The following is a 23781-nucleotide window of genomic DNA, read 5'->3' on the forward strand; positions in this document are numbered from 1 at the left end:
TTGGCGCACACCTGCCACCATTTAAAGTCCCGCTCATTAACCCCAAATAAAGTTCTGATGTTCGAGTAGGGGCGGCACGGTGCGTGAATGGTTAGCACATCTGTCTCACAGTTATGAGGACCTGGGTTCAAATCCGGCCTAGCTTGTGTGGAGTTTGCATGTTCTCTCCATGCCTGCATGGGTTTTCTCTGGTTTCCTCCCACGTCCCAAAAAACATGGATGGTAGGTTAATTGAAGACTCTAAGTTGCCCGTAGGTGCAAATGGTTGTTTGTTAATGTGTGCCCTGCGATGGGCTGGCGACCATTTCAGGGTGTACCCCGCCTCTCTCCCAAAGATAGCTGGGATAGGCTTCAGCACGTCCACAACCCTAGTGAGGATAAGCAGTATGGAAAATGAATGGATGAATGTTCTAGTAGGCTTTTCCTGACATTTTCGTAGTCACATCTGATCGCACAAGCCATGGTCCGCAGCTTCCACAGCATAAGAGTGACCTCACTGGTCAAATAAATAAATTCAATATGCCATGGAATACAGTAAAGACAGTCATCAACCAGTGGAGAAAATAGAGCACAACAGCGACATAAGCAAGAACTGAACAACCCTCCAGAATTCATGGAAAGATGAGAAGAACACTGGTCAGGGAAGCTGCAAGAGGTCAACAGCAACACTGAAGCAGCTACAGGAAATTAGAATGAAAATTAATCTGTTTAGTGCATGTGACAACAATCTCCTGCCATCTTCATATGTCTGGGCTATGAGGGCAAGACAGTAGGGAGCCTTATCTTGCAAAGGAAAACACCCAAGGCCGGCTGCATTTTGCAAAACACACTTGAAATGTGTTATGGTCCAATGAAACCAATTCATTAAGGTATGTTTAGTGCACACTGCTCTTCACCAAATGAACACCATAACTGCAGTACAGTGTAGAATGGTGACGACAACATCACACATGGATGCTGTTTTTCTTCTGGGCCTGGAACTGGGGCCTTAGTCAAGGTGGAGGGAATTATGAACAGTTCCAAATAGCAGTCAGTGTTCGCACGAAACCTTCAGAAAAACATGTCAGGAAAAGCCTACTAGAACATTTGATTTTTATTTGAGGTTAATCGGAGACACTTTAAACGTTGGCAGGTGTGCGCTGACTCCCATTTAACACAAGTTTGAATGTGATTGGTTAATTCTGACCACAGCCAAATCTCCAGATATGAGTGTGTAAACACTTTTGCCACGACATCTCAGTTGTTAATTTTTATTTACCCTCTTAGAAATGTTGATTTTTGTTTCCCAATTGCATTGTACAGGTAGTACATCACATTAAGTTTTGAAATTTGTTCAATTAGTTATCACTCTCTCATTCCGTTACACAGTAGCACAAAAACAATAGGTGTACTTTTTCGAGAATATATTGCATAGGTGTCAATTATAGGCTCAGGGACCAAATCCGACCTGCCACATTATTTTGTGTGTCCTGCTAAAGCAAATCATGTCCATCTACTGCATGTTTCTTGCTACAAATCTGTGCCAAAATTGCCAATTGACTTAATTTTTAATAACGCAAACATGTTATTGTTTCCAAACCTTTTATGAAAAAAAATTTGAATCTATTTTCCATGTCTACTGATTTAAAAGAAACTACAGGGTTACTGAAAAGCAACTGGCATTAACATTGGTAATAAAATCCATATTCCCGTTACAAATTTATTGACACAGATCAGAATCAGAATCAGAATCAGAATCATCTTTATTTGCCAAGTATGTCCAAAACACACAAGGAATTTGTCTCCGGTAGTTGGAGCCGCTCTAGTACATATGTGATACATATTCTTCATTACATGGGGAAATGAAATTAAATCGTCATACATTTCATAGCATGCTGCAACCTTAGCTGAATAGTCAAGTGACCGGCCATCTGGAAAATAAAGAATAAGAATGAAAAATCCCCATTAATATTGTCTCTGTAAGACATTTTTTTCATAATAACATCAGTGATCCCCAAAAAATTCTAGAAGCATTTTCTAACTTTTACAAAGCTTTTCATCCACTCTTTACTTATCTATCAATTTGTTGTGAAAATTAAATATGATGAAACAATTACACATACACGTTACAATATATTGATTTAACTGGTTTAACTGGAAGTCTTTTTTTCTTTAATAATACGACTTTATTCTCATAACTTTACAACTTTTCTTCTTGAGAACAAAATATTTTTTAACATTTATAGGTAACATTTATAGACTTTTTCCTACTTTTTAAAAAAAATTCCGACGGCATTTAGGAATACACGTTAGAATAATGCGTGTGTGTGTGTTGGGGGGGGGTTAATGTATTCTGGCTTCTGATTGGCCCCAGCACAGTAAGCCCCTCCCCTTTGCGGAAGTGGAATTTACCGTGAAAGTTCACCCTGCTTGGAAAAGAACCCAAGTGACAAGCGGTCCAGCTCGTGAAGACGAGAAATAACAGAACAACAGCGATGTCTTTGACATTTGATAGAAGAGTTGTGCTCGTCACCGGTGCCGGGGGAGGTAAAATGACCTTGGAAACATTACTTTTCCGGATATTCCCTCGGCTGTCACTAATGCTAACTCTGTGCACTCAATTGTACCTACACAGTGGTGAGCTTCGGAATGCTACCCATCTGGTCAGGATGATTATGTTAGTAATATTAATCACGGGATGGTTATGACAACAAGTGCATTATTCTCTAAGCATTTCTTTGTACCAGCGGTTTGTTGTCGCATATTGCTGCAAACAGTCCATGTGCTTACAAGTAAACGATCCCATATAACTAAAACAGCACTGGAATTAATTGAAGGCCAATTTGTAGAAATGATACTGAGCCGGTTGTTCGATAAATCCATCAAAAGACAAGACATTTGCTTCCAGTAGACCACAGGGTTCAAAGTACAGTCAAGCCGAGCGTGTGAAAGGGCACGTGCAGCAACACGAACACAAACAGACAATGTGGGTGTTCATTTAGTTCAAAATAAAATAATTAAAACTCGTGTTTCTTTCTGTGCGCAGGTCTTGGGAAGGAATATGCACTGGCCTTTGCTGAAAGAGGAGCATCTGTTGTAGGTAAATATGGACTCTGACCTCATCCCCTTTAATTCAGATGTTTTTTTTAAAAGGAATACTATTGTGTAAATCTGTAAAAAACAATATGTACAGTGTATGGTACTAAGGAGTATTGGGGCCACACTGAATATCAAATAAGAAAACTAATAGAATACGGTTTTAGAGTCCCGGGACTAAGGTCACCATATTATAAGCCACCCAAAAAGAAAAAGTTTAATATTGCAAGATTAAGGTACAATATAACAGGAAAACACTTCTCTAGAACTAAGAGAGTTTTTCTGTCAGTACTTAACTGGATACACAGCATGTACTATTCACACGGGGGAAAAAAACTGTACGAGAGTAAAGTCATGACATTGAAAGATAAAGTTGTAGTCGAATGAATTCTTTTTTTTTTTTTTTTTTTTTGCTATTTTAAAAGAAGTCTTAATACACAGGGAAAATTTCATTTTATGAAGTTGTAATATTACAGGGGGAAAGACCCTAGAGAATAAAATGGAATTAATATGATACAAATGTAATTAAATGAAAATAGTTATGAAACACTATGGATGTTTGAATGTTTACAAAAGGTTATGAGAATAAGTTTTAATATTAGTAGAAAAAATATGTTTATGAGATGTAGATTTCTCTCGTCATTTTACAAAAATTGTTCATATTGCCATGGAAAAAATGACATTTTGTAGTAATACAGTCCTAATGTTAGGAGAAGAAAACTAATCGTAAGAATAAAGTGGTAATATAAGAACAACTTCTGTAATTTTAGCAGCAAAAAAAAGGTCCTCGTGTTACACGAAGAAAGTAATAATATAAAGAAGTGACTTTCAAGAAAATACAGCAATAGTCTCCATATTTCAAAAAACAGTGTTGCAAGAAAAGGTGTGCTATTGCAAGAATAAAGTTACACTACAACAAGAAAAAACATTTGTAAGAATAAGTTGACCTTATCTGGAACTATGAATGTTTCCTTTCAATGCTTAACTAGCCAGACAGCATGTAATATGATTCGGGGACGATTCTATGAGAATAAAGTCATATTATTATGAGGGGGGAAAAAAATAGTCATTTTATGAGAATTAAGTTGTAATATTACAGTGACAAAGCATAATGCTTTTTCTTTTATTACAAAAAAAACCCCAATACAAATTTGCATAAGAATAGTATAATGAAGAAAGCTTTTACAAGAATAAAGTTGGAATACTATCTTAGAAAATGTTATTTTACAAGAATACAGTTTGATTATGATATGATAAAAATGTTTAAAAGAATCATATTTTAATATTGCCCACAAAAGAAAACATACAAACTTTATAAAAATAAGCCTAATATTATGGTGGGGGGAATCCGAATTTTTGAGAATGAAGTTGTAATTATTTTGTCAGAGTAATTTTCCAAAAATCTTACAAGAAGAAAAAAAGACAAGTTATGATATCACAAGGAAAAAAAGGTACTTTACAGGTAGAATATTACAGAAATAATGAATTTTTATAAGAATAAAGTTCGAGTATTAGAAGTGAATAAGAAAACAAAAGCCAAACAACAACTTGTCATTGTATGAGAATCAAGTCATGGTATTATAGGAAAATTAAAAAACAATTTTAAAAGAATAAAGTTGGTATATACGATAATGTAGTTTTACAAAAATACATGTAGAATATTACAACAACAAAATATTTGAATTTTAGGAGGAAAAAATGAAGTGGGAACCAGAAAATGTGGAAGAATGAAGCTATAAAATTCACGTAATATTGCAAGTTTATTTTCGTGATTTTTTTTTGTTTTTCAAAATAACTTACCCTATTAATTTCAGTGTAGCCCTAATACTCCTTGGATAGATATAAACAGTGAATATAAAGTCGACACGCCCCTGTTCAAATGGTTTTTGTGATATCAAAAAATTACTAATCAAAGAAATTCCAGAACAGTCGAGAAATAAAGTAATTGACATCTCTCAGTCTGGAAAGGGTTACAAAAGCCATTTCTAAAGCTTTAAAATTCCAGTGAACCTTAGGGAGTGCCATGATCCCAACATGGAGAAAACATGGAACAGTGGTGAACCTCCCAGGAGTAGCTGGCCTACAATGATTACCCCAAGAGAACAGCAATGATAACTTTTAAAGAACTGCAGACCTCCCTTGCCTCAGTTAAGGTCAGTGTTTATGACACTACAATAAGGAAGAAACTGGGGAAAAATGACATCCATGTCAAAGTTCCAAGGCAAAAACAACTGCTGACCAAAAGGAACATAAAGGCTTGACTTACCTTTTGCAAAAAAATACATCTGAATGACTCCCAGGACTTTGGGTAAAATATTATATGGACTGATGAGATGAAAGTTGAGCTTTTTGGAGGGTGTGTGTCTCATTACATCTGGTGTAAATGAAGCACAGCATTTCAGAAAAGAACATCATACCAACAGTCAAACATGGTGGTGGTAGTGTGATGGTCTTGGGCTGCTTGGCTCCTTCAGGACCTGGACAACTTTCTGTGATTGATGGAACCATGAATTCTGCTCTTTAACAGAAAATCCTGAAGGAGAATGTTCAGCCATCAGTTTGCGACCTCAAGCTGAAGCACACTTGGGTTCTGCAGTAGGATAACAATCCAAAACACACCAGCAACTCAACTTCTGAATGGCTTCAAAAAACAAAATGAGGCGTTTGGACGGGCCTAGTCAAAGTCCAGACTTGAATCCGGTTGTATTGCAGTGGCATGGCCTTGAAAAGGCAGTTCATGCTGGAAAACCCTGGTGAAGTCAAACAATTCTGCAAGGAAGAGTGTGCCAAAATATCTCCAGAGATGTGAACGACTCATTGCCAGTTGAGAAAATGCTTGATTTCAGTTGTTGCTGCTGAGAATGGTTATTAGGTTTAGGGGGCCAATACTTTTCCATGGCACTGTAGCCGTGTTCAGAATTAACTGATCTCATTCAAACTCATGCTGAATGGGAGTCAGCACACACTTGCCACTATATAGAGTGGCTCTTATTAACCCTAAATACTGTAAAGTTCAGCTGTCGTTGGAGATTTTGAATGATTGCTTCATCTTTCGTATGTCATTTTTTTATATCACAAAAATCTGGTATTTGAACAGGTGTGTGTCAAGTTTTTATATCCACAATAAGGTTTACAGTGCATTTTTTATTTTTATTTTTACAACAGCTCAGATATTTTCTTTTCCTAGTGTGTCATCAGCCTGGTGTATTTTCTAGTATTTACCTATATACTGTAGCTTAGAATGATTTCTTGCTGAGTGTGAATTAACATTATTATCATTTTGAATTATCATTTTGCAAGGTTCACAGCTAAGCTCAATTTAAGCGGTGCTGGATCATGCCACTCTGCTTATGCTGTATGTCCAAGTGGCGCACTTGTGATCTTATGGAGCATCCTCAGCTTTAAGAGGATCATTGGTAGCACATTCTAGTGCGCTGTATTGATTGACACAGTGATTTAGACGCAAGCGGTGGCCATAAACATGTTAAATAACAGCTACTATCTACATCGAACTTGTCCTTGAACTGTGTGACGAGGCCTAGCGAAATGCTCCTAATCACCAGCAAAGAACTGCACTCATCGGCCATTTATTGCTAATCTTTTTCTCCTCTTGCTACATTCAAGTGAATGACCTTGGGGCAGACAGTAAAGGGGGTGGAAAGAGTTCTGCGGCTGCCGATAAGGTTGTGGACGAGATAAAAGCCAAGGGAGGAAAGGCAGTGGCCAACTATGGTGAGAAGTTTTTGGACCAGCCGTCAACCTCTAGCTGCATTGTCTTCTGTCATGTGTCACTATCTCTCCTTGTTTGACCAGATGATACCCCATTTGTATCCTCCACTTTTAAATTTTTGTTTAATCCATTCCAGAGTCAAATTTTCACCATCATAAAACTTATAATTACAGGCAACATTAACATTCCAAGAGTAACGAATCCGAGTGAGCTGTTGCGCAGTGTGGGATTCGACGACTAGTTTTCATGACGACCACCGGCCACGGGTTTTGCTTCAATTTAAAAAAAAAAATGTAATGGTTGGTGAACACCGTCACAGATGAAAATAAAAAATGCACCAGTCTCGCACAAAAAAAAAATTCGTACCAATACAGAATATAAAGTATATTGTGTTTTACAACAATACTCAACTATATTTATGATTTCATATGTACCTGTGGCAATAAAGCTAAGCCTGGAGAGTCTCTCTTGCCAAAATGCACGGTTGCAGTCGGCCAACAGCCTTTTAGAATACCCACAAATATCGTCGTCTTTGTGGCCCTCTTCTTCCTTGACAATCCCACCATGTTTTTGTGGTTCAGTGAAAATTTTACAGTACAGTATATTGTATGTGGAGCCCCAAAACCCGATAAAGGGTCACGGACTGTGTCGGTAAATGTACGGTGCTCAATCGCTTGGTGTGCTGCGAAGAGTCGCTGTAATTAACATTAATATGTAACTGTATTTTTTTGTGATGGCCCACTTCAGTCGCGTTCTCCCATGTTGCTCGTTGTGCATCAGGCCCAACATTTTAATATTAGTAACTGTAAAAAAAAAAAACTATTGTAAAAAGAGTCAGTCACTTCATTAGGGTGTCGGGTGTTCCGGAGCCTATTCCTATCGCAGTCTTCTTTTTACACTTGTACAGTGGTTAGGTATTGTTAAAATGTTACATAAAACATTGGCTGTACTGTTAATATAGGTTTTATGTTGGTGACAGTAAAACCCTGGAACAGATTATCTCCTATGTATAATTTCCAAGAAAATGTCAAACCAATTGAAATGATGCATTGCAATCAATAATTGTGGCTATCGGACTAGGTTAAGTAATTGGATTCTGTTTGTTTGTTTGTTGTGTATTCTTTTCATGAGCATATTATTGTAACGTTCAGTTTTAATAGAAAGTCACTTAGCTGTTTTTAAAGCTCCACTATCCACCCCCCCCATCTCGGCTCGGCCTTGCACGCTCAGACTCCGTGGAAGACGGAGAGAAGCTCGTTCAAGCGGCGCTGGATGCGTTTGGAAGAATAGGTGAGTGCTAATCAATGGGCCAGAAGCGGCAGGAGAACAGGTGGTGATCAATAACATTAATCACGGCTAGCGTACTTTTTTTTGGGCGAGTCTGTTCCAGAGCTGTGCTTCGTTCAGTATGGGCTCACTCACAGCTAGTGGGATAGAGCCGTTGTTAATGATGTTGTTTACAACTGTGACAGCCCTCGCTTTTGTACCTACAAAATCTCATATCAAATATCTTGTTTTTCAGATATTGTCGTAAACAATGCCGGGTAAGCCATTTCATTGTGGAAAAACAACTCTTCCATCACTGTCACCGTTTACAACCCTTTTCTTTTTGGAAGGATCCTTCGTGACCGCTCATTTATCAGGACAAGCGATTTGGATTGGGGTAAGGTCATGAAATGAATTATTACAGGGGGTGCTCGGTTTACAACGGTCCTTACATATTGTTCCCCCGCTATAAAGGCGGTTCATCGTCCGCACCCCTGTTATATTGCGTTTTTTTTTTGTTTTTTTTTTGTAAAAATATTTTTTGATGATTTTTGCTAGGACCTGACCAATATGAATTTTTGATACGATACTAATTCCGGTATTTGGCAGAGATAAATTCCAATAACCGATTAACAGGCCCCGTCTCTTAAAGGCACATATCTAACACACAGACACTATAATACATACAGTGTTTTCAATACATTTTATGCTTGCGGTTCTTTTTGCGTTTAAATGTTTTTACATTGTGTTTAAAATGTGTGTGTGTGTGTGTGGGGGGGGGGGGGGGGCTCTTTATTGTAGATTCTACCAGTGAAATTCTACAATGTAAAATTTCACCTATCGCTGGTGGGTCTGGAACGTATCTCCCACGATAAATGGTGGTTCACTGTACCAGGTTTAAATGTACAGCATGCGATAAACTAGAACACTGAATGTTGTCATGCATTACAAGAAGGCATGCTCAGTTTGTCTGTACTTAGTTTTTAAAATTAAATGTATTATATTTATGGCTTGGAACTGTTTTTCATACAAATATTTATGGTAATTACGAATTTACTACTGCGTTAGCGACTACCACATGTTCCAACTTGCGTCGGGTTACATCGCCAGCGTTGGAATGGAACTCCATCATACACCAGTGACCCCTGTAAATCAGTCATGAAAAAAAAATAAAAATCAATACAGTTATTTGAGGTATATTTATCAGTTTAATTAATTAATGGCCAATTTAACAAATAATTTTACATTGTAATAAAGTCATGCACATTGGAATTATTTAATTGAATTTGTATTATATTAAGACAATCTCATATTGTTTTCAGACCTCATTCACAGAGTTCACCTGCGAGGCTCCTTTTTGGTGACCCGCGCCGCCTGGAATCACATGAAAAAACAAAAGTTTGGCAGGTAAGTCATGCTCGCATGTATTAGTGCACAACCCTTCTCCTTACAGAATGCTTCAGTGTAAAGACAGACTCTACAGCCTCAGGTAGTAATACATAAATCAGTCGCTTGATGCTCCTGAATATGGTGAGCTCAGTTGGCTTCACGGTGTTACAAGAAAAGAGAATCTGCATAAAAGGCTCAGACAGCACATTAGATATGGATATGCAAATGAAGTCAGGGAAAAAAGAAATGCGTTAATTTGACTATGCGGCTCTTAAGATTGACCTGGATAATTTGAATAGTCTTTAGACTGAATCAGTGCTGATTCGTGTATAAATAAATAAATAAATAAATAAATAAATAAAGGGGTCTTGAACAATAATTGTAAGTTTAAATACCCGTTAAAGGATTTTTTTCAATAAGGTTTGACCTCGGCTCCCTCGTCCATCTTGTCACACATCATTTCCAAATGTCCCCCACCATTGACTCCCATGTGATGGCTGCCATTATGCATTAACGCCACCTAGGATCATCATGACGGCTTCAGCCGCGGGCATCTACGGCAACTTCGGCCAAGCCAACTACAGCGCAGCCAAGCTGGGCCTGCTGGGCCTGTCCAACACGCTGGCCATCGAGGGACGCAAATACAACATCCACTGCAACACCATCGCTCCCGTTGCCGGCTCACGCCTCACCGAGACCGTCATGCCTCCAGGTAAGCAAACATATGACATAAAGGTAGGGGTACTTCAAGGTTATGGCAGTTGAATGACTTGGATTTCAACTGATCATTCCCCCCAAAATGTCCAAAAGTTGCAACAAGAATCAATGATTGAAACGAAAACAGTGGGCAAACGTTTGTGCTCAAGTGCCACATTTGATTTTTAAATAGGCATGTGGGCGAGGGATGTAGTTAAATTTTATTTTTTTAAAAAATGTATGATAAATTCTTTATTTCAATATGAAAATAATTTTCATTCTAAGGAATCATAATTAACTAATTAACAAATTACATGTAAAAATGTTAAATGTATATCCATCCATCCATTTTCAACACCGCTTATCCTGGTTAGAGTCGCGGGGCGCTGGAGTCTATCCCAGCTGAGTTCGGGCGAAAGGCGGACTGCCCCCTGAACTGGTCGACAGTCAGTCACAGGGCACATGTTAAATGTAATATTTATTGTCAAACATTTTCAACCACCGAGAAGTCCCTGTTATAGCCAAACTTTGACCGCTGCAAGGCTACCTCGTTCTTTTTCCATTTTTTATGGGGGAAATTAATTAGAAATTTAAATTGAGCTGGCTGGGCTGGTCCGTTAATATCAAATGGTGATCCATGGTCACCATGGCAACGAGAGATATTACTTCTTATTGCACGCCAGAATACCTATAAAATGAATTATTATCAGGCACAAATATTGCATGTTGATGGGAATCTGCTTTTAAAATTAACAACTTCACATTCTTTTACTCTCCTTGTGATTTGTTGGCCAGTCGGTGTTTGCAATCACACGGTATAGTCACGCGGCTCTCCGTATGCACGGCCTTAGCGCCAAAAGCAAGAGCGATATCGTTTTTTATAAAGTCCTCTCAGGGCATGGAGCCATTTATCAATTTTCTAGAGATCTTTTCCTCATTAGGGTCATAGCTGAGCTGGAGGTGATCTCAGCTGCCTTTGGGGCGAGAGGTGAGGTACACCCTGTTCTGGTTGCCAGCCAATCGCATGGCACATACAGTTTACACAAACAACCATTCACACTCATCTTCACACCTTTGGACAATTTACAGTCGTCAATAAATCAGACCTGCACATTTTTGAATGTGGGAGGAAGCTGGAGTACCCAGAGAAAACCCACATGTAAACTCCACACAAGCGGTCCCGAGCCAAGATTCAAACCCAGAACCACGCGACTGTGAGGCAGACGTGCTAACCGCTATTCTTATGTGCTGCAGGCAATACTGAAATAATGGAAAATATGCACGATCAAACAAAAGTTTATTATGGGCATTTGTGGGTTAAATGTTTTTGGGCTTTCCAGAACAGTTCCTTTGAGGTTTTATTTGCTTTTAGGATTGCGTGGTGGGCCACATCAAATACTCTACTGGGGTGGTAAATGGCCCACGGACATTAGGTTCTCCTGGCCTAAAATCTCCCTTTGTTTTTAATGAACATGTGGACCTACTACACTACTATTGTGTAATGTTAGTCATGATGGTGGTACGTGGAGAGCTTTTTTATAGGTGGTAATTTTTGTGTTTGAGAAGAACCACTGCTATAGACCATAAAAATGACTGAAGAAGTGGTCCCCTAGAACATTTTTCAGATGTAGTCATGCACAATGATGATGTAGTTAGACAACTAGCTGCTATTTCTATGCACCTGTCTGCCCTAAAATATGTTGTTAACGTTGCATTGAAGTGATCCTTGCAGCCTTAAAACAAGGCTGTGGTTTTCTACCATCTGTGTTTGTTTTATTTAGATCTGGTGGCGGCACTGAAGCCAGAGTACGTAGCTCCCATGGTGCTGTGGCTCTGTCATGAACAATGCCAAGAAAATGGAGGACTCTTCGAGGTATCACAGCGATGTGTCGCACCCACTGATATTGAAAGATGGCACAAACCTTTTCTAACATTTCTAAGATGATTCATTCGCTTGCAGGTTGGCGCTGGCTGGATTGGCAAATGTGAGTCTTTTTGTTTTTAGCACTGTCTGCATGCATCTGATATTAATTAGCCTCGAGCGCCACCGCCAGAATTGTACATTTGCGCTTGCCGGGATTTTAAAAAAACCTCTCAATGTGCGTGTGTATGTGCGCGCAGTGCGCTGGGAGCGAACTCAGGGCGGCATCACTAGACAGAGGAACCAGCCCATGACTCCCGAAGCTGTCAGGGACCAGTGGGACAAAGTTTGTGATTTTACAGACGCAACCAAGCCCACTTCAGTACAAGGTCAGTGATTCTCTGGCACAAGCGACAGACACTGCAAGGTTAGAAGTTCAACGCTTGCAGGAATAAACAAAGGGGAGAAAGTGCCACTCCACTGCTTCAATTCTGAAACGGTACACTGCCTGTAAAAGACACTTTTCCTTTCGGTATGAGTCTTCTGTATAAGCAGCACCGACAGGGAATAGGGGGACAAAGTCGACCCTGGAAATTGTCCACTTTCAGAAGAGTTGTTTCAGACCCTTAAGAGGCAACTATGTGTCAGGAACAGCGATGCAGTTGAACAACAGATTCACTTCTTATCGTTAATGACTTGGGGATAAAGGCAGACAGCAATTGGCAGGCGATCACAATCCACTTTTACATTGCCTGTGAAAGCAAGCATTTTTCAGCTCCCCTACATTGCCGTTCCTTTTAAACAGCACTGATGCGATAAATTCAACCTGCATAATTTTCCCGTGGGGAAAAGTAGTATCGGGATTCTTCCTGTTTGTTAGCGAATGCCAGAAATCCAGGACAGGAATGTTCGTATATCAAATCAATATTCCCCATTCAAATAAATTGAAATTCCATGAGTCTGTTCCAGCCCCCCAAAATAATAAATAAGAAAGAAACTGGTTTATAAAGTGTAATTACTAATTACTGTTAGGACAGGCTGGGAGTTATTTTCGCTATTTTCATCAGGGCGTGGTCCCTAACCCTCGTGAATAGCAAGGGTTCACTGTTCAAAACTAAAAATTGTCCTAAGATTAACTAGAAAGAGCCACAATGCTCATTGTTCATTTTACCTCACAGAACCAAAGCAACCGTGCCGCAATTTCAATTGATTATTGATGGTGCAGGTCAGGTGTAATCCCCTTTATTTCTTTTTATTTTTATTTTTTTGTGTGACTTGTATATATAGTCCCATATTTTTTTTAGCCGAAGCAAGCATTTATCTCCAAATCTATAATGGACATTTGTTATTTCTTTAGTGTAAAATCGAAACGGAAACCATTTGGTCCCAGCTCATCTGTATTCCTCCTTGAGTTTGCCTCCAGTAAAGTGAGGCAATCTGTGGTTAGAGGTGAAGAAAAGCAAGTAAAGGTGAGGAGTGTTTAGAGTGAGTCACACATGATTATTGTTGTAATTATAATTTAGTGGGACTTCTCTCCGCCTCCTCCATCCCTCTCAGTCATGCACCGGCAACGAGGGCGGCGCCGTTTGCGTTGAAGCGCACGGGGGTGGCGGCCCCGACGGGAGCTAGCCGGTCTCATTAGCATGGCTTTGTGCTGCCTCCTCATTTGTAGTTTATTATTCCCGAACCTTGTTGCTATAACTACCTGCCAATAGACGACAGCCCTCCTTTAACTCTCTATTTGAGATTTTTATCAGTCCCGGAGCTGTTTCCTTTGTTCTGTTTCCTAGTAGCTTTGAAATGCTTCATTTTATCGATGAATCAATGCACGGAGAGGAAAAATGGCACGCATACCTTAAATTGATAAAATGTTGGATTATGTCCAACTCATTTTGAGATTGTGTTTATTCCCGTTAGACACATTTGATTAGAATAATCCTTAGTTTTATTTGATCTCTTTAATCTGTAGAAGGCCTTTAATGAAAAAGAATGTATAGTGTTATCACCCACCGTCAGATTTGAAACAGGCTTTATTGGGTTAAAAAACCTGGGCAGGTCTATGGAAAAGTGGTGACTTTTCTTATCCCACTTCTGACACCAAATTTTCATGGGAATCTAATGACCCGACCCACCTTTTATTCATGATCTATTGGCTTAAACAGGATGTGAAGACTCACGGAATTAAATGTTACAACTCTGCATAATGTTACAGTGTCTTATTTTTTATTTATTTATGTTTTTAATCCAGTACAGTTCAGTTGTACTTAACCTTTAGGTACAATATATTTACATGTAACCTAGATGTTTATTTCCCAAAATTGATTTAGATAAGAGTTTTTATTGAACTTGTGTGCAATATGTTTTAGTTGAATCATTATTAGGGTACAGTTTTTTTTATTTTCGTATATTTAAGCGCAGTGTTAATGTTCAAACTGCGCATAATGTTACGGTAGCCAACTAATACATTTTATTGTGGGCCGCTTATGGTTTACCTGTTAGGTGGATGGATTATTTTGGCAAAGGAAAACCACTTACTAACAGAGTTAGACAGATTTGTGAACAGTATTTGATAGAAAAAGGCCTTAAGAAAAAGTTTTAGCTCTGTGTTAAGATCATGAAAAATGGGAACAAAAAAAAGGTTAGTGTTTTATATTTTGTTCAGTGTATTTTGATGTTTTTTTTGGACTGGTTACAGCTGACAGTAACCGTTTGTTGTCTCAAAGAGACGCTACAATACAACAAATCTCATACATACACTCGACCGTATTTTGCCAGGAAAATAAAAAATGCGGTGGGCCACTGTGCTATTAACCGAGATTAGAATCGTAACCTACTGGATCTTCGTCTACAGCACGTGGGCCATGTCTTATCATGACTACCATCTCGCTTCTGATGCCATGTGTAGCAAAATGAGACACAGTAGTTGCCTTAACCAGGATTTCTCTCTCTTTGTCTCACCTCTTTTCAGAATCTCTTCAGTCCATTGTGAGCGTACTGTCCAAGGTGGAGTCGGGACAGGACGTTGACGCCGGCCCAACTTCTGCTCCTGCTGCATCCTCCACCTCTGGCATCAACCCTGTGAGTAGACGCATACAACGTTAGCATGTTAATATAACCTTAACAACTTTACTCTTCAGAGTAGTACAAACTTTGCAGCACAGTACAACAGACATTTTTCGCATTTCTAACTTTAATAGTTGTTGAAGTCATAATGCCAATTTGATTGTATAGATAAGTGAAGCGTGTATGTGTGTGTGGCCAAGCACATTAATGATTCATTACTGGGGTCTAATAGTTAACGCTGGGCAGAAAGGCAGCGTGTCCCCGATGTCTACACTCCATGGCGGTCTTAATTAAAAACGGGGCCGTTAGTGCTTTGGAGGGGTCGTCATTGCTGCTGCTGGTCACTATTGTGCAGAGCGGGAGCAATCACATCCGTTGGCCTGAATAAAAAGCCAAGACGACGGCTATTAATGAGCATAATGAAGAAGCGGTTGGCTGTGAGGGGTTCACAGGAAGTTTGATTTGTTAATTAGTTTAGTTAAACAGAGCCTTTAAAGGTGCCAAAAGGCAGGGGAACAAATACATCACACTGAACTGCAACTAGCCTAAATACATGAGCATGTAAGCGTCTCCTCTCTTTGTGTTAGACTGCAGCAGTCGGACAAAAACTTCCCCCGACAACGTTCAGCTTCTCGCACACACAGTGCATCCTGTACGCGCTCGGTGTGGGCATGTCCACCAAGGACCCCGACCACCTCAGGTGTGTGATTAGTACCGCTAAGATGACATGTTCAACTAAACAATGCATTTCCATATTGTTTCTCTAGGTTCCTGTACGAAGGCCATCCAGACTTTGGCTGCCTCCCCACCTTCGGGGTCATTCCCTCCCAGGCGGCCATGATGGACGGCGGCCTGAGCTCGTTGCCTGGACTCAAAATCGATTTGACACAGGTTCGGAAAATGCAGCGTACCACTAGTGGTATGCCAAAGACTCACTAGATTAAATGTTCAAACTGCAGAATCTTTTTACTTTTAAGTACAGTACATTTGCAGTTAATTTTTCAGAACTGTTTGTTTTCAAATATTTATTTTGGGTGAAATTGTATTTTTCAGTAATACTTAAGTATATTTATAATTTCCTATATACTGTAGCGAGAAAACAAAGCGTGGAGAGTCTCTGTTAGAGAAATGCACGGGTGCAGTCAGTGAACGGGGCGATCGATCATTGCCAACATTAACCTCTCAAAACATCCACTTGCTTTCATATTATTGCCCGTTTCTTCTTTTTGTGGCCCTTTGCTTCTTCCTTGACAATCGTTCCATATTTTTATTGTTCAATAACAAATACAGTACACTGTATGTGGAGGCTAAAAACCAAATACAGGGACGCAGTTTTTGAATTGCAGCGCATCATTAGATGCGTGGTGTGTGGTATAGAGTCGCCAACTTTAATTTGATTCTCCATTGAGGTATTAAATGACGTTTTTCAGCATGTTTGTGTTGTTGTTGACATAGCTCTACTCTACTTTGTCCACTGTTTAATGTCGTGGATGTACTGTATGTTGTCAGGTGTTACATGGCGAGCAGTACCTAGAGCTCTACAAATCTCTTCCCACCTCTGGTATGTAACACTCATCATAGAGCCTAAATTCCCAATAAATGTCCAGAAGTCAAATCTTTATGATTATTATTTGTTTAAAGGACAACTGACCTCGGAGGCCACCATCGCAGACATTTTGGACAAAGGCTCCGGGGCTGTTATCCTCCTTGAGGGTGAAAGAGTCCTCACGGTTTTTCATCCTCCCGACTGTACAGCTGTTAAAAGTCTTTCCCTTCCTCTCTCAGTGAACACGTACAGCGGCGACGAGCTGCTCTGCTTCAACCAGTTTTCTGTGTTTGTGGTCGGCGCCGGAGGGTTCGGAGGAAAAAGAACATCGGAGAAAGCCAAAGTGTGTTATACTCAGTGTTTTTATGACAACACAGTACGACATTAGGAATATTAATGCCGCTTCCTGCTGTGTACGATAACCCTGCAGCCTCTTGTGCCGCCACCTCAGCGAGCTCCAGACGTCGTGCTGGTTGATTCTACCACTAACGACCAGGTGAAGAGACTGCAAATCAAATGTGAAAATAATCAGCAAAGGGATTCCCAGGCCTCGTTATTGTAGATGTCTCCTATATTATGATTTATGACTCTCATCTCCTTCCTGCGTGGTCCCAGGCAGCCTTGTACCGTCTGAGTGGTGACTGGAACCCCCTCCACATTGATCCCAGCTTCGCTGCCATGGGAGGTAGGACTTGAAATACTTTCATTTGTAAAGATATGTTCAATCTTGCATCTGATGTGTTTTAAAGAACCATATTGTAATTATTTTTTAATACAATTTCAAACAGTTCCTAACATGTCTATGACAGAAAATACCCCAAACATCAGGAATTATATTGCACTTTACACATCCTGTTCCTTGTCTTGTTGAAATTAGCTAGTTGGTAACAGCTAATGCTACATTAATTTGTGCATCCGACAAAATGCAATGCAGCTCTGCTTACCTTTTGGCTTTGACATGGCTGGAGGGGTGAGGGGAGGTGGGCATTTCTGCATGATAGTGACTGGATGAAAGTGTTTCAGACTAGAGTGAGAACCAAGTAGTGCCCAGACTTGCCCCCGAAAACCCCAATTACTTCAGTTATCTGTATTGACGGTAACAAATGACTAGCGAATCACAATCGAATCGTTACTCTTTGTACAATTCTGTAATAATAGTCCAACAAATGAACAATCCAATCTGTTTATTTGAAAACTATCTATTGACCAGGTAAGAGTACGCTGGCGTGTTTTTAGCAGAAACTTTTATTTCCTTTTTAGTTTAAAATAGCTGACTTTAACCAGGATCCCTCGACGTACCTTGGCCAAAGGTAGAATCCCGGGTCTGTTTTGAGCTTGTGGGTTCCATAATTCCTTGCGGACCGGACCAAGCTGTCGGATTTCCAGCTAGCCTGCTGGCTACATAGCCACGCTGCGTTTGGTCACCTTTCTCCCAATAAATCTGCCGTGGTCGTCCCCTCCAGCGATGGCTCATTTTCGGCTTCCGTTCTGGCCGTGTTAACCGTGCACCTCATTGGAGCTAAGCTAATGGAACCCTCCTTCAGAGGAGAGCTTGTGTATTTATTTTAAAACAAATGTTATGGCTTTTGATTCGAATGCAAATTTCTGATTCAGGATTTTTTTTTTTCAAGCGCATTCACGAGTCAATTCGAATCACCACTGATTCGTTCGTAGCGCGCACAAGCCCTTCAAAAGTCAATTATCTATAATGTGTCCCCTTGAAAATATTTGTTCAGGCTTCCAGGCACCCATCCTGCACGGCTTGTGCTCGTTTGGCTTTGCGGCGAGACACGTCCTCAAGCAATTTGCCGGCAATGACCCCGGCAGATTTAAGGCCATCAAGGTTTGTATAATTGACGAACTCAAAATGCTGTTGGTGGGAAATACAGAGTAACTCACGGCAGTAAAATGTTTTTATTTGCTAACTACAACAGTAGTATGATCTAACCATGGATAGCACAAAAGTCTTGATACAAAATGGAACAATACAGGAAGTCCTCAATGACGGAATTTGGCACAACACGCCGTAGTCTATCAGTAACACAGTAGTGATTGCTTTATATTATTCTTTTTGTTTTTCATACAGTCAAATGAAAAACAGTGCGTACGGCAGTGAATGTGCATGACCACGTATTTTTACGTTTAGTACGTCTACTTTATTGTGCACTATTCGTAACAAAATGTCACACAGTATCTTGAGGCCGTCGTAAACTGAGGACCCCCTTGTAGTATTTTTTCCCCCCCATATATTTAACTTGTAACCTTTTGATGTGGGCCGTGTCCAAATATCTCAGAATATGCAGTGGGCCACAAATGCCCCCCCGCCTGGACTTTGGACACCATTTTAGCGTAATCAACAAACCTAAATGCATGTGTTTACAATGTGGGAGAAAACCGGAGTACCCGAAACCCAATTTTCTCTGGAATCCATCAAGAAAGTACTCCCATCCCTCCCCTACCTTTTTAAAGCTTAGTTCTGTGCCCCCCGCCCCCTGCAGGTCCGCTTTGTGAAGCCAGTGATGCCGGGTCAGTCTCTGCAGACGGAGATGTGGAAGGAAGGCAGCAGAGTTCACATTCAGTGTAAAGTCAGTATGGATCATTCCAAGCAAAACACTTGTAATGCCAGTCAGCACCTTACCTGCTCTTTGGTCTCTTCCAGGTAAAGGAGACTGGAGCCGTGGTGCTATCAGGCGCTTACGTTGATTTACACGAAACGGCCGAGACATCTCAATGTCTTCCTCAGGTGTGTATGTGTGGACCTCACCTTTTTGAAAAGGAGGTCGCAACTTTAAAGGTTTTCTTCGGGCGGTACAGGCGGAGGGAGACCTTCAGAGCGAGCTGGTGTTTGCTGAGATCGGCCGCCGCATCCAAGACTCGGGCGGCGAGCTGGTCAAGAAGGTCAACGCCGTCTTCGGCTGGGAGATCACAAAAGACGGCAAGAATGTGGCTGAGTGGAGTGAGTGAACGCAAGCACGCGGTTGGTCACGATTCACCGCTCGAAACACGCCAGGTTTAAAAACGGGACTTTGTCGTTCGCCAGCCATCGATCTGAAGAACGGGAGCGGCGCGTTGCATCGCGGCGCCTACGGGGGGAAGACGGACGTGACTTTCACGGCATCAGATGAAGATTTCATGGAGGTGGTGCAAGGCAAACTCAACCCTCAGAAGGTAGGGATATGCAGAATATAGTGCTACCTTGACTTAACAGCTCCCCAACTTATGAGTATTTGCCTTGATATTTTTGCTTTGTGTTGTGAGCAAAAACTGAACTTAAAGGTCACTGAGCTTCAGAGTGGAGTGGAAAAAAAATAAACGGAGCAATTACTGTAAGGTGAAATTTCTGTTTATGAACAAAATATTTGGACAAACGTTGCTTGGGCTCGTGAACCACGCTTCCTAACATCCACGCAGAGCGTTCAGTTCTGCTTTCTCCTACACAGGTTAAACAGCTTTTCCTTTGGGTGTCACTCATTTCAGGTACAGTGGATCCCTGCGGATTCACCTAAAAAAATAAAAATCCCAATTTTCCAAACCCCCAAAAATGCTTATTGGTGGTTTATCCCCTGCTTATTCAAGAATGTATTTTGGGTGGTGGTGGTGGGGGGGGGGGGGGGGGGGGGGGGATTAGTACATTTAATTTTTTTTTTTCCCCAGTGCAGTTATAATGGTTGTCAATTAAGGTCTAATTTTCACTATTCGCGGTCCGGCCCGGTCCCTGTCCCTCGCGAATAGCCGGGGATCCACTGTATCTTTGTGCAGTGGCGGTGGCGTCCTCTGAGCTTTGTTGTTTTTATACAATTGTTTGGAGTGCGCTCATCTTCACTGCTTGTGCACTGAACAGAGTGCCATAGTAAAGCGAAGCGTTCAAACCATCATGTCATCAACCTGTAGTTCTGCTAGTGATCACAGCGCAAGGGCACTTTTGATGTTAATTTCAGCCGACAGCAGAGGGCAATATTTCCCAACATGGCTGCCTCCAGGGATCGATGAAAATATCTATTTAATTCTTACTCCATGAACGCAATATTAATCATTATATAGTGTTTAGAGTACTGGTGGCATATACAACATATCCATGCTCAAAAATAGATTTGCATTATACTTCCCGTTTTAAGTCTAAAGTGTGTCAATGGCTTACAAAAAATAATTATTCTGCCACAATTGCCCTAATTAACATTGGTAATAACCAAAATAATAAAAAAATAATAATTATCTGTAAATGTTTCATATACACCAGTATCTTTATCCAAAATTAGATATCTTCGTTAACATAGAATTACTGTTATACTTGAATTTTCAGTTTTACAAAAGTAAAACAAAGGCAAGCTTTTTTTTTTTTTTTTTTAAATGTCAAATTATTTAATCACAATTTGATAATGTAATCTAAATTGTACTGGTTAAATGTTATGCTTGATTCAATTTTGACTTCTGAGTGAATCCCAGTGAGCAGACTCAAATTTGGGTATAAAAAGGGGAATTCAGTTTAAGTTAGTCATTCCTCTTTCAAAATGGTAACTTGGACAGCTTGTCGGAATTGAATCTACTTCAAAGCACTTGATTGATGATGCTGGAGGGTCTGTAAGCACTGTATACATATTTCACAAAATAAAACATTTTAAATCTTATTCTACAAAGGCAAATTAATTTTTTTTAGTTCCTACGGTGAGAGGAGAAAACTAGAAAATAGCATCAAGTGAGATGGCAATACATTTTTTAAAAAAGCATTGTGTATGTAAATTGTGGGGTTGGAACACAATTGTGGTATGCTGACAAAAATTTGACAGGCAGCTTTTGTTGCCACTGGTACCCAAATTAGGGATACAACCTAGGTATGTCATCAGCATACAATGCATTGTCTTGAAAAATCTAATAAGCAGCATTCAGAGCGTCATGTTTAGCATTGAAACACCAAAGCCAACCTTAAAAGAGCAGTGCTTTAAGTAGCGCTAGGCTTTCTTCCAGAAATAATGAACCTTTGAGGAGAAAGTCGTTTTCCCCGAGAGTCCTTGACGTACATGAGTGAAAGTAACCAATTTGTAAAGACTTCTTCCTTTCATCACGTCACATAAAAAGCCAGTCGGGGGAGCTCTTTCAAGACCAAAGCACTCGCAGGTAATCAATGGTCATCATTTGATATCTCTGCGGCATTTCTTCTGTTACTGACGAGCGCTGAATTAATAGGCTGGTCATGTTGCTATGGATTGATCCAGCGTGTTTTGAGGATAGCTGGTAGATTATTGCAAAGGACAGCCTTGATCACAAGTTCAGCTGCCTCTTTATAACTTTTTTGCCCAAATATTGTGATATTGGGGGGATGAAATGTTTCTTTTTCTCCGCTATATAGGCCTTCTTCTCAGGGAAGCTCAAGATTCGAGGGAACGTCATGCTAGGCCAGAAGCTGGAGGTCATCCTGAAGGATCATGCCAGGCTGTGAGCGCCTCCCACAACAGCCAACCCACTCACTGGAAGGGGGTGTTTCATTTATCTAGCTAATAAAATCCATACACAGCCCGCAGGAGCATTTGTTTTAACCAGCCATGAAATTCTAAATTCAAAAGTTCAATGCAACTATTATAAAAATAATCATATAATAATATGTTCATAAATTAATATAGTCCTCTGAGGACTTTATAAAAAGGTTTCCCACCCCTGATGTAAACTAATAGTTGCCTGGATAGGATAAGCCTGTTAGCATCTTCACAGGACATCCATCACAATTAATTCAGAAAATTAGTGTAATTGAACTAGTTACTCACTTTGAACGGATCCATCCCGTTGTCATTTTCTGACCTTGATGTGCCAATAAAATCTTACTTATTGATCTCCAAGGTCACTTCAATCATGTTTTTCTTCCTCTGAAATCACACTTAACACTGGCAGAAATGAATTTGTGGAAGTGATCCTGACAGCCATTTAATGAATTGTACAGAAATGTTTCTCTTCTCATCAATGCAAATATGTGGAAATTTAATATAATTTTTTGCTCTCCTAATAAAATAAAAACTTGAAGCTCATCCTGGTGTTGTTAATTCATTAATACAAATATTCTAAATAGGGATAGGCAGCCTGGCGGACTAGTGGTTAGGAAGTCTGCATCACCGTCACTGATGGTAGTAACGAGATACTATTTCCAGACAAGTAGTCAGATTATAATTACTTATTCAAGCCACTATGCATTACTATTGTGGTTATAATGAGTTGCACAAGGTAAACAAAGGTACTTTTGGCTGGAAGAGGCTTTAATGAGCAATAGCAACTTACACAGTTGGTAAGCTGCAAGCTAAAATTTAATATAGTGAACAGGACCGAGATGCCATTGTTTATCATAATGAGCAATAGCAAATTACAGTTGTTAAGTCGCAAGCTAAAATTTAATATAGTGAACATCACCGAGACGCTATTGTTTATCATACAACCCACAGTCAGGGTTTCATGAAAAAAGATTCTGGGACGTGCACAGCTTCAATGTCGTTACACTATATTTTGTCATTTTCCTCAGTAAAAAGTGTTAGAAAGGTTCTAAATATGAATAATTGTTGCTTATTTCCATATTAAGAACAGTTAGGCTGTAATATTTACCTACCATGTTAATTGTGCAATGCATTGTGGGTGGATTATTCTGTAGTGTCTGCGAAGTTGCTGCCATCCGACCATTACCTCAGGGCTCAGGTTGTAAGTCCTGAAGTTCCCCTTTGGGTTCCATAATGTACAGTTCATTGTGTGCCTTTTAATCAACCACCTTTATTTTCCACACACATTACTCGTCTATAGGTTTGGATTGAATGGTTGCATGTGCCCTGCGATTCAATGGCGACCAGGCCAGGGTGGACCCCATCCAAAGTCAGTTGTGATCAGCTCCGGCTCACCCTCTACCTTAATTTAGAAGAGCACTATATGGAATAGACGGCACGGTGAGTGACTGGTTAGAGCGTCTGCCTCACAGTTCTGAGGACCGGGGTTCAATCCCCGGCCCCGCCTGTGTGGAGTTTGCATGTTCTCCCCGTGCCTGCGTGGGTTTTCTCCGGGCACTCCCGTTTCCTCCCACATCCCAAAAACATGCATGGTAGGTTAATAGACAACTCCAAATGGCCCATAGGTGTGCGGATGGTTGTTTGTTTGTATGTGCCCTGCGATTGGCTGGCAACCAGTTCAGGG

General features: G+C 40.2%; 1 protein-coding gene across 3 annotated transcripts; it reads left to right on the forward strand.

The window, feature by feature from the left end:
• Positions 1 to 2380: 2380 nt before the first annotated feature.
• hsd17b4 (hydroxysteroid (17-beta) dehydrogenase 4) lies at positions 2381 to 22659 on the forward strand. Of its 3 annotated transcripts, XM_061671978.1 has the most exons (25): positions 2381 to 2526; positions 3026 to 3079; positions 6700 to 6807; positions 8036 to 8095; positions 8328 to 8349; positions 8422 to 8468; positions 9394 to 9478; positions 9985 to 10172; positions 11938 to 12029; positions 12117 to 12141; positions 12278 to 12406; positions 14986 to 15095; positions 15668 to 15780; positions 15848 to 15971; positions 16590 to 16641; positions 16722 to 16793; positions 16866 to 16969; positions 17057 to 17122; positions 17242 to 17311; positions 18363 to 18469; positions 19125 to 19211; positions 19286 to 19369; positions 19441 to 19582; positions 19667 to 19794; positions 21971 to 22658. In XM_061671978.1, exons 1-25 carry the CDS (start codon positions 2475 to 2477, stop codon positions 22058 to 22060), a joined length of 2211 nt encoding a protein of 736 aa, XP_061527962.1. In that variant the 5' UTR covers positions 2381 to 2474; the 3' UTR covers positions 22061 to 22658. The 3 variants fall into 3 exon arrangements, with proteins under 3 accessions (XP_061527962.1, XP_061527960.1, XP_061527961.1); XM_061671976.1 differs by having other exon boundaries at positions 16722 to 16969; positions 21971 to 22659; XM_061671977.1 differs by lacking the exon at positions 8036 to 8095 and having other exon boundaries at positions 16722 to 16969; positions 21971 to 22659.
• Positions 22660 to 23781: the final 1122 nt, after the last annotated feature.

The sequence above is a fragment of the Phycodurus eques genome, chromosome 3 (genome assembly GCF_024500275.1).
Source record: "Phycodurus eques isolate BA_2022a chromosome 3, UOR_Pequ_1.1, whole genome shotgun sequence".
Taxonomy (NCBI): Eukaryota; Metazoa; Chordata; class Actinopteri; order Syngnathiformes; family Syngnathidae; genus Phycodurus; species Phycodurus eques.

What these genes read in the sequence shown, in the direction of transcription:
- hsd17b4 (XM_061671976.1), top strand. Translation starts at nt 2,475, where the DNA reads ATGTCTTTGACATTTGATAGAAGAGTTGTGCTCGTCACCGGTGCCGGG. An exon ending in GACAAGCGATTTGGATTGGG is followed by an intron (nt 8,469 to 9,393) that starts GTAAGGTCATGA and finishes TATTGTTTTCAG; the next exon opens with ACCTCATTCACAGAGTTCAC. An exon ending in GAGTTCACATTCAGTGTAAA is followed by an intron (nt 19,212 to 19,285) that starts GTCAGTATGGAT and finishes GGTCTCTTCCAG; the next exon opens with GTAAAGGAGACTGGAGCCGT.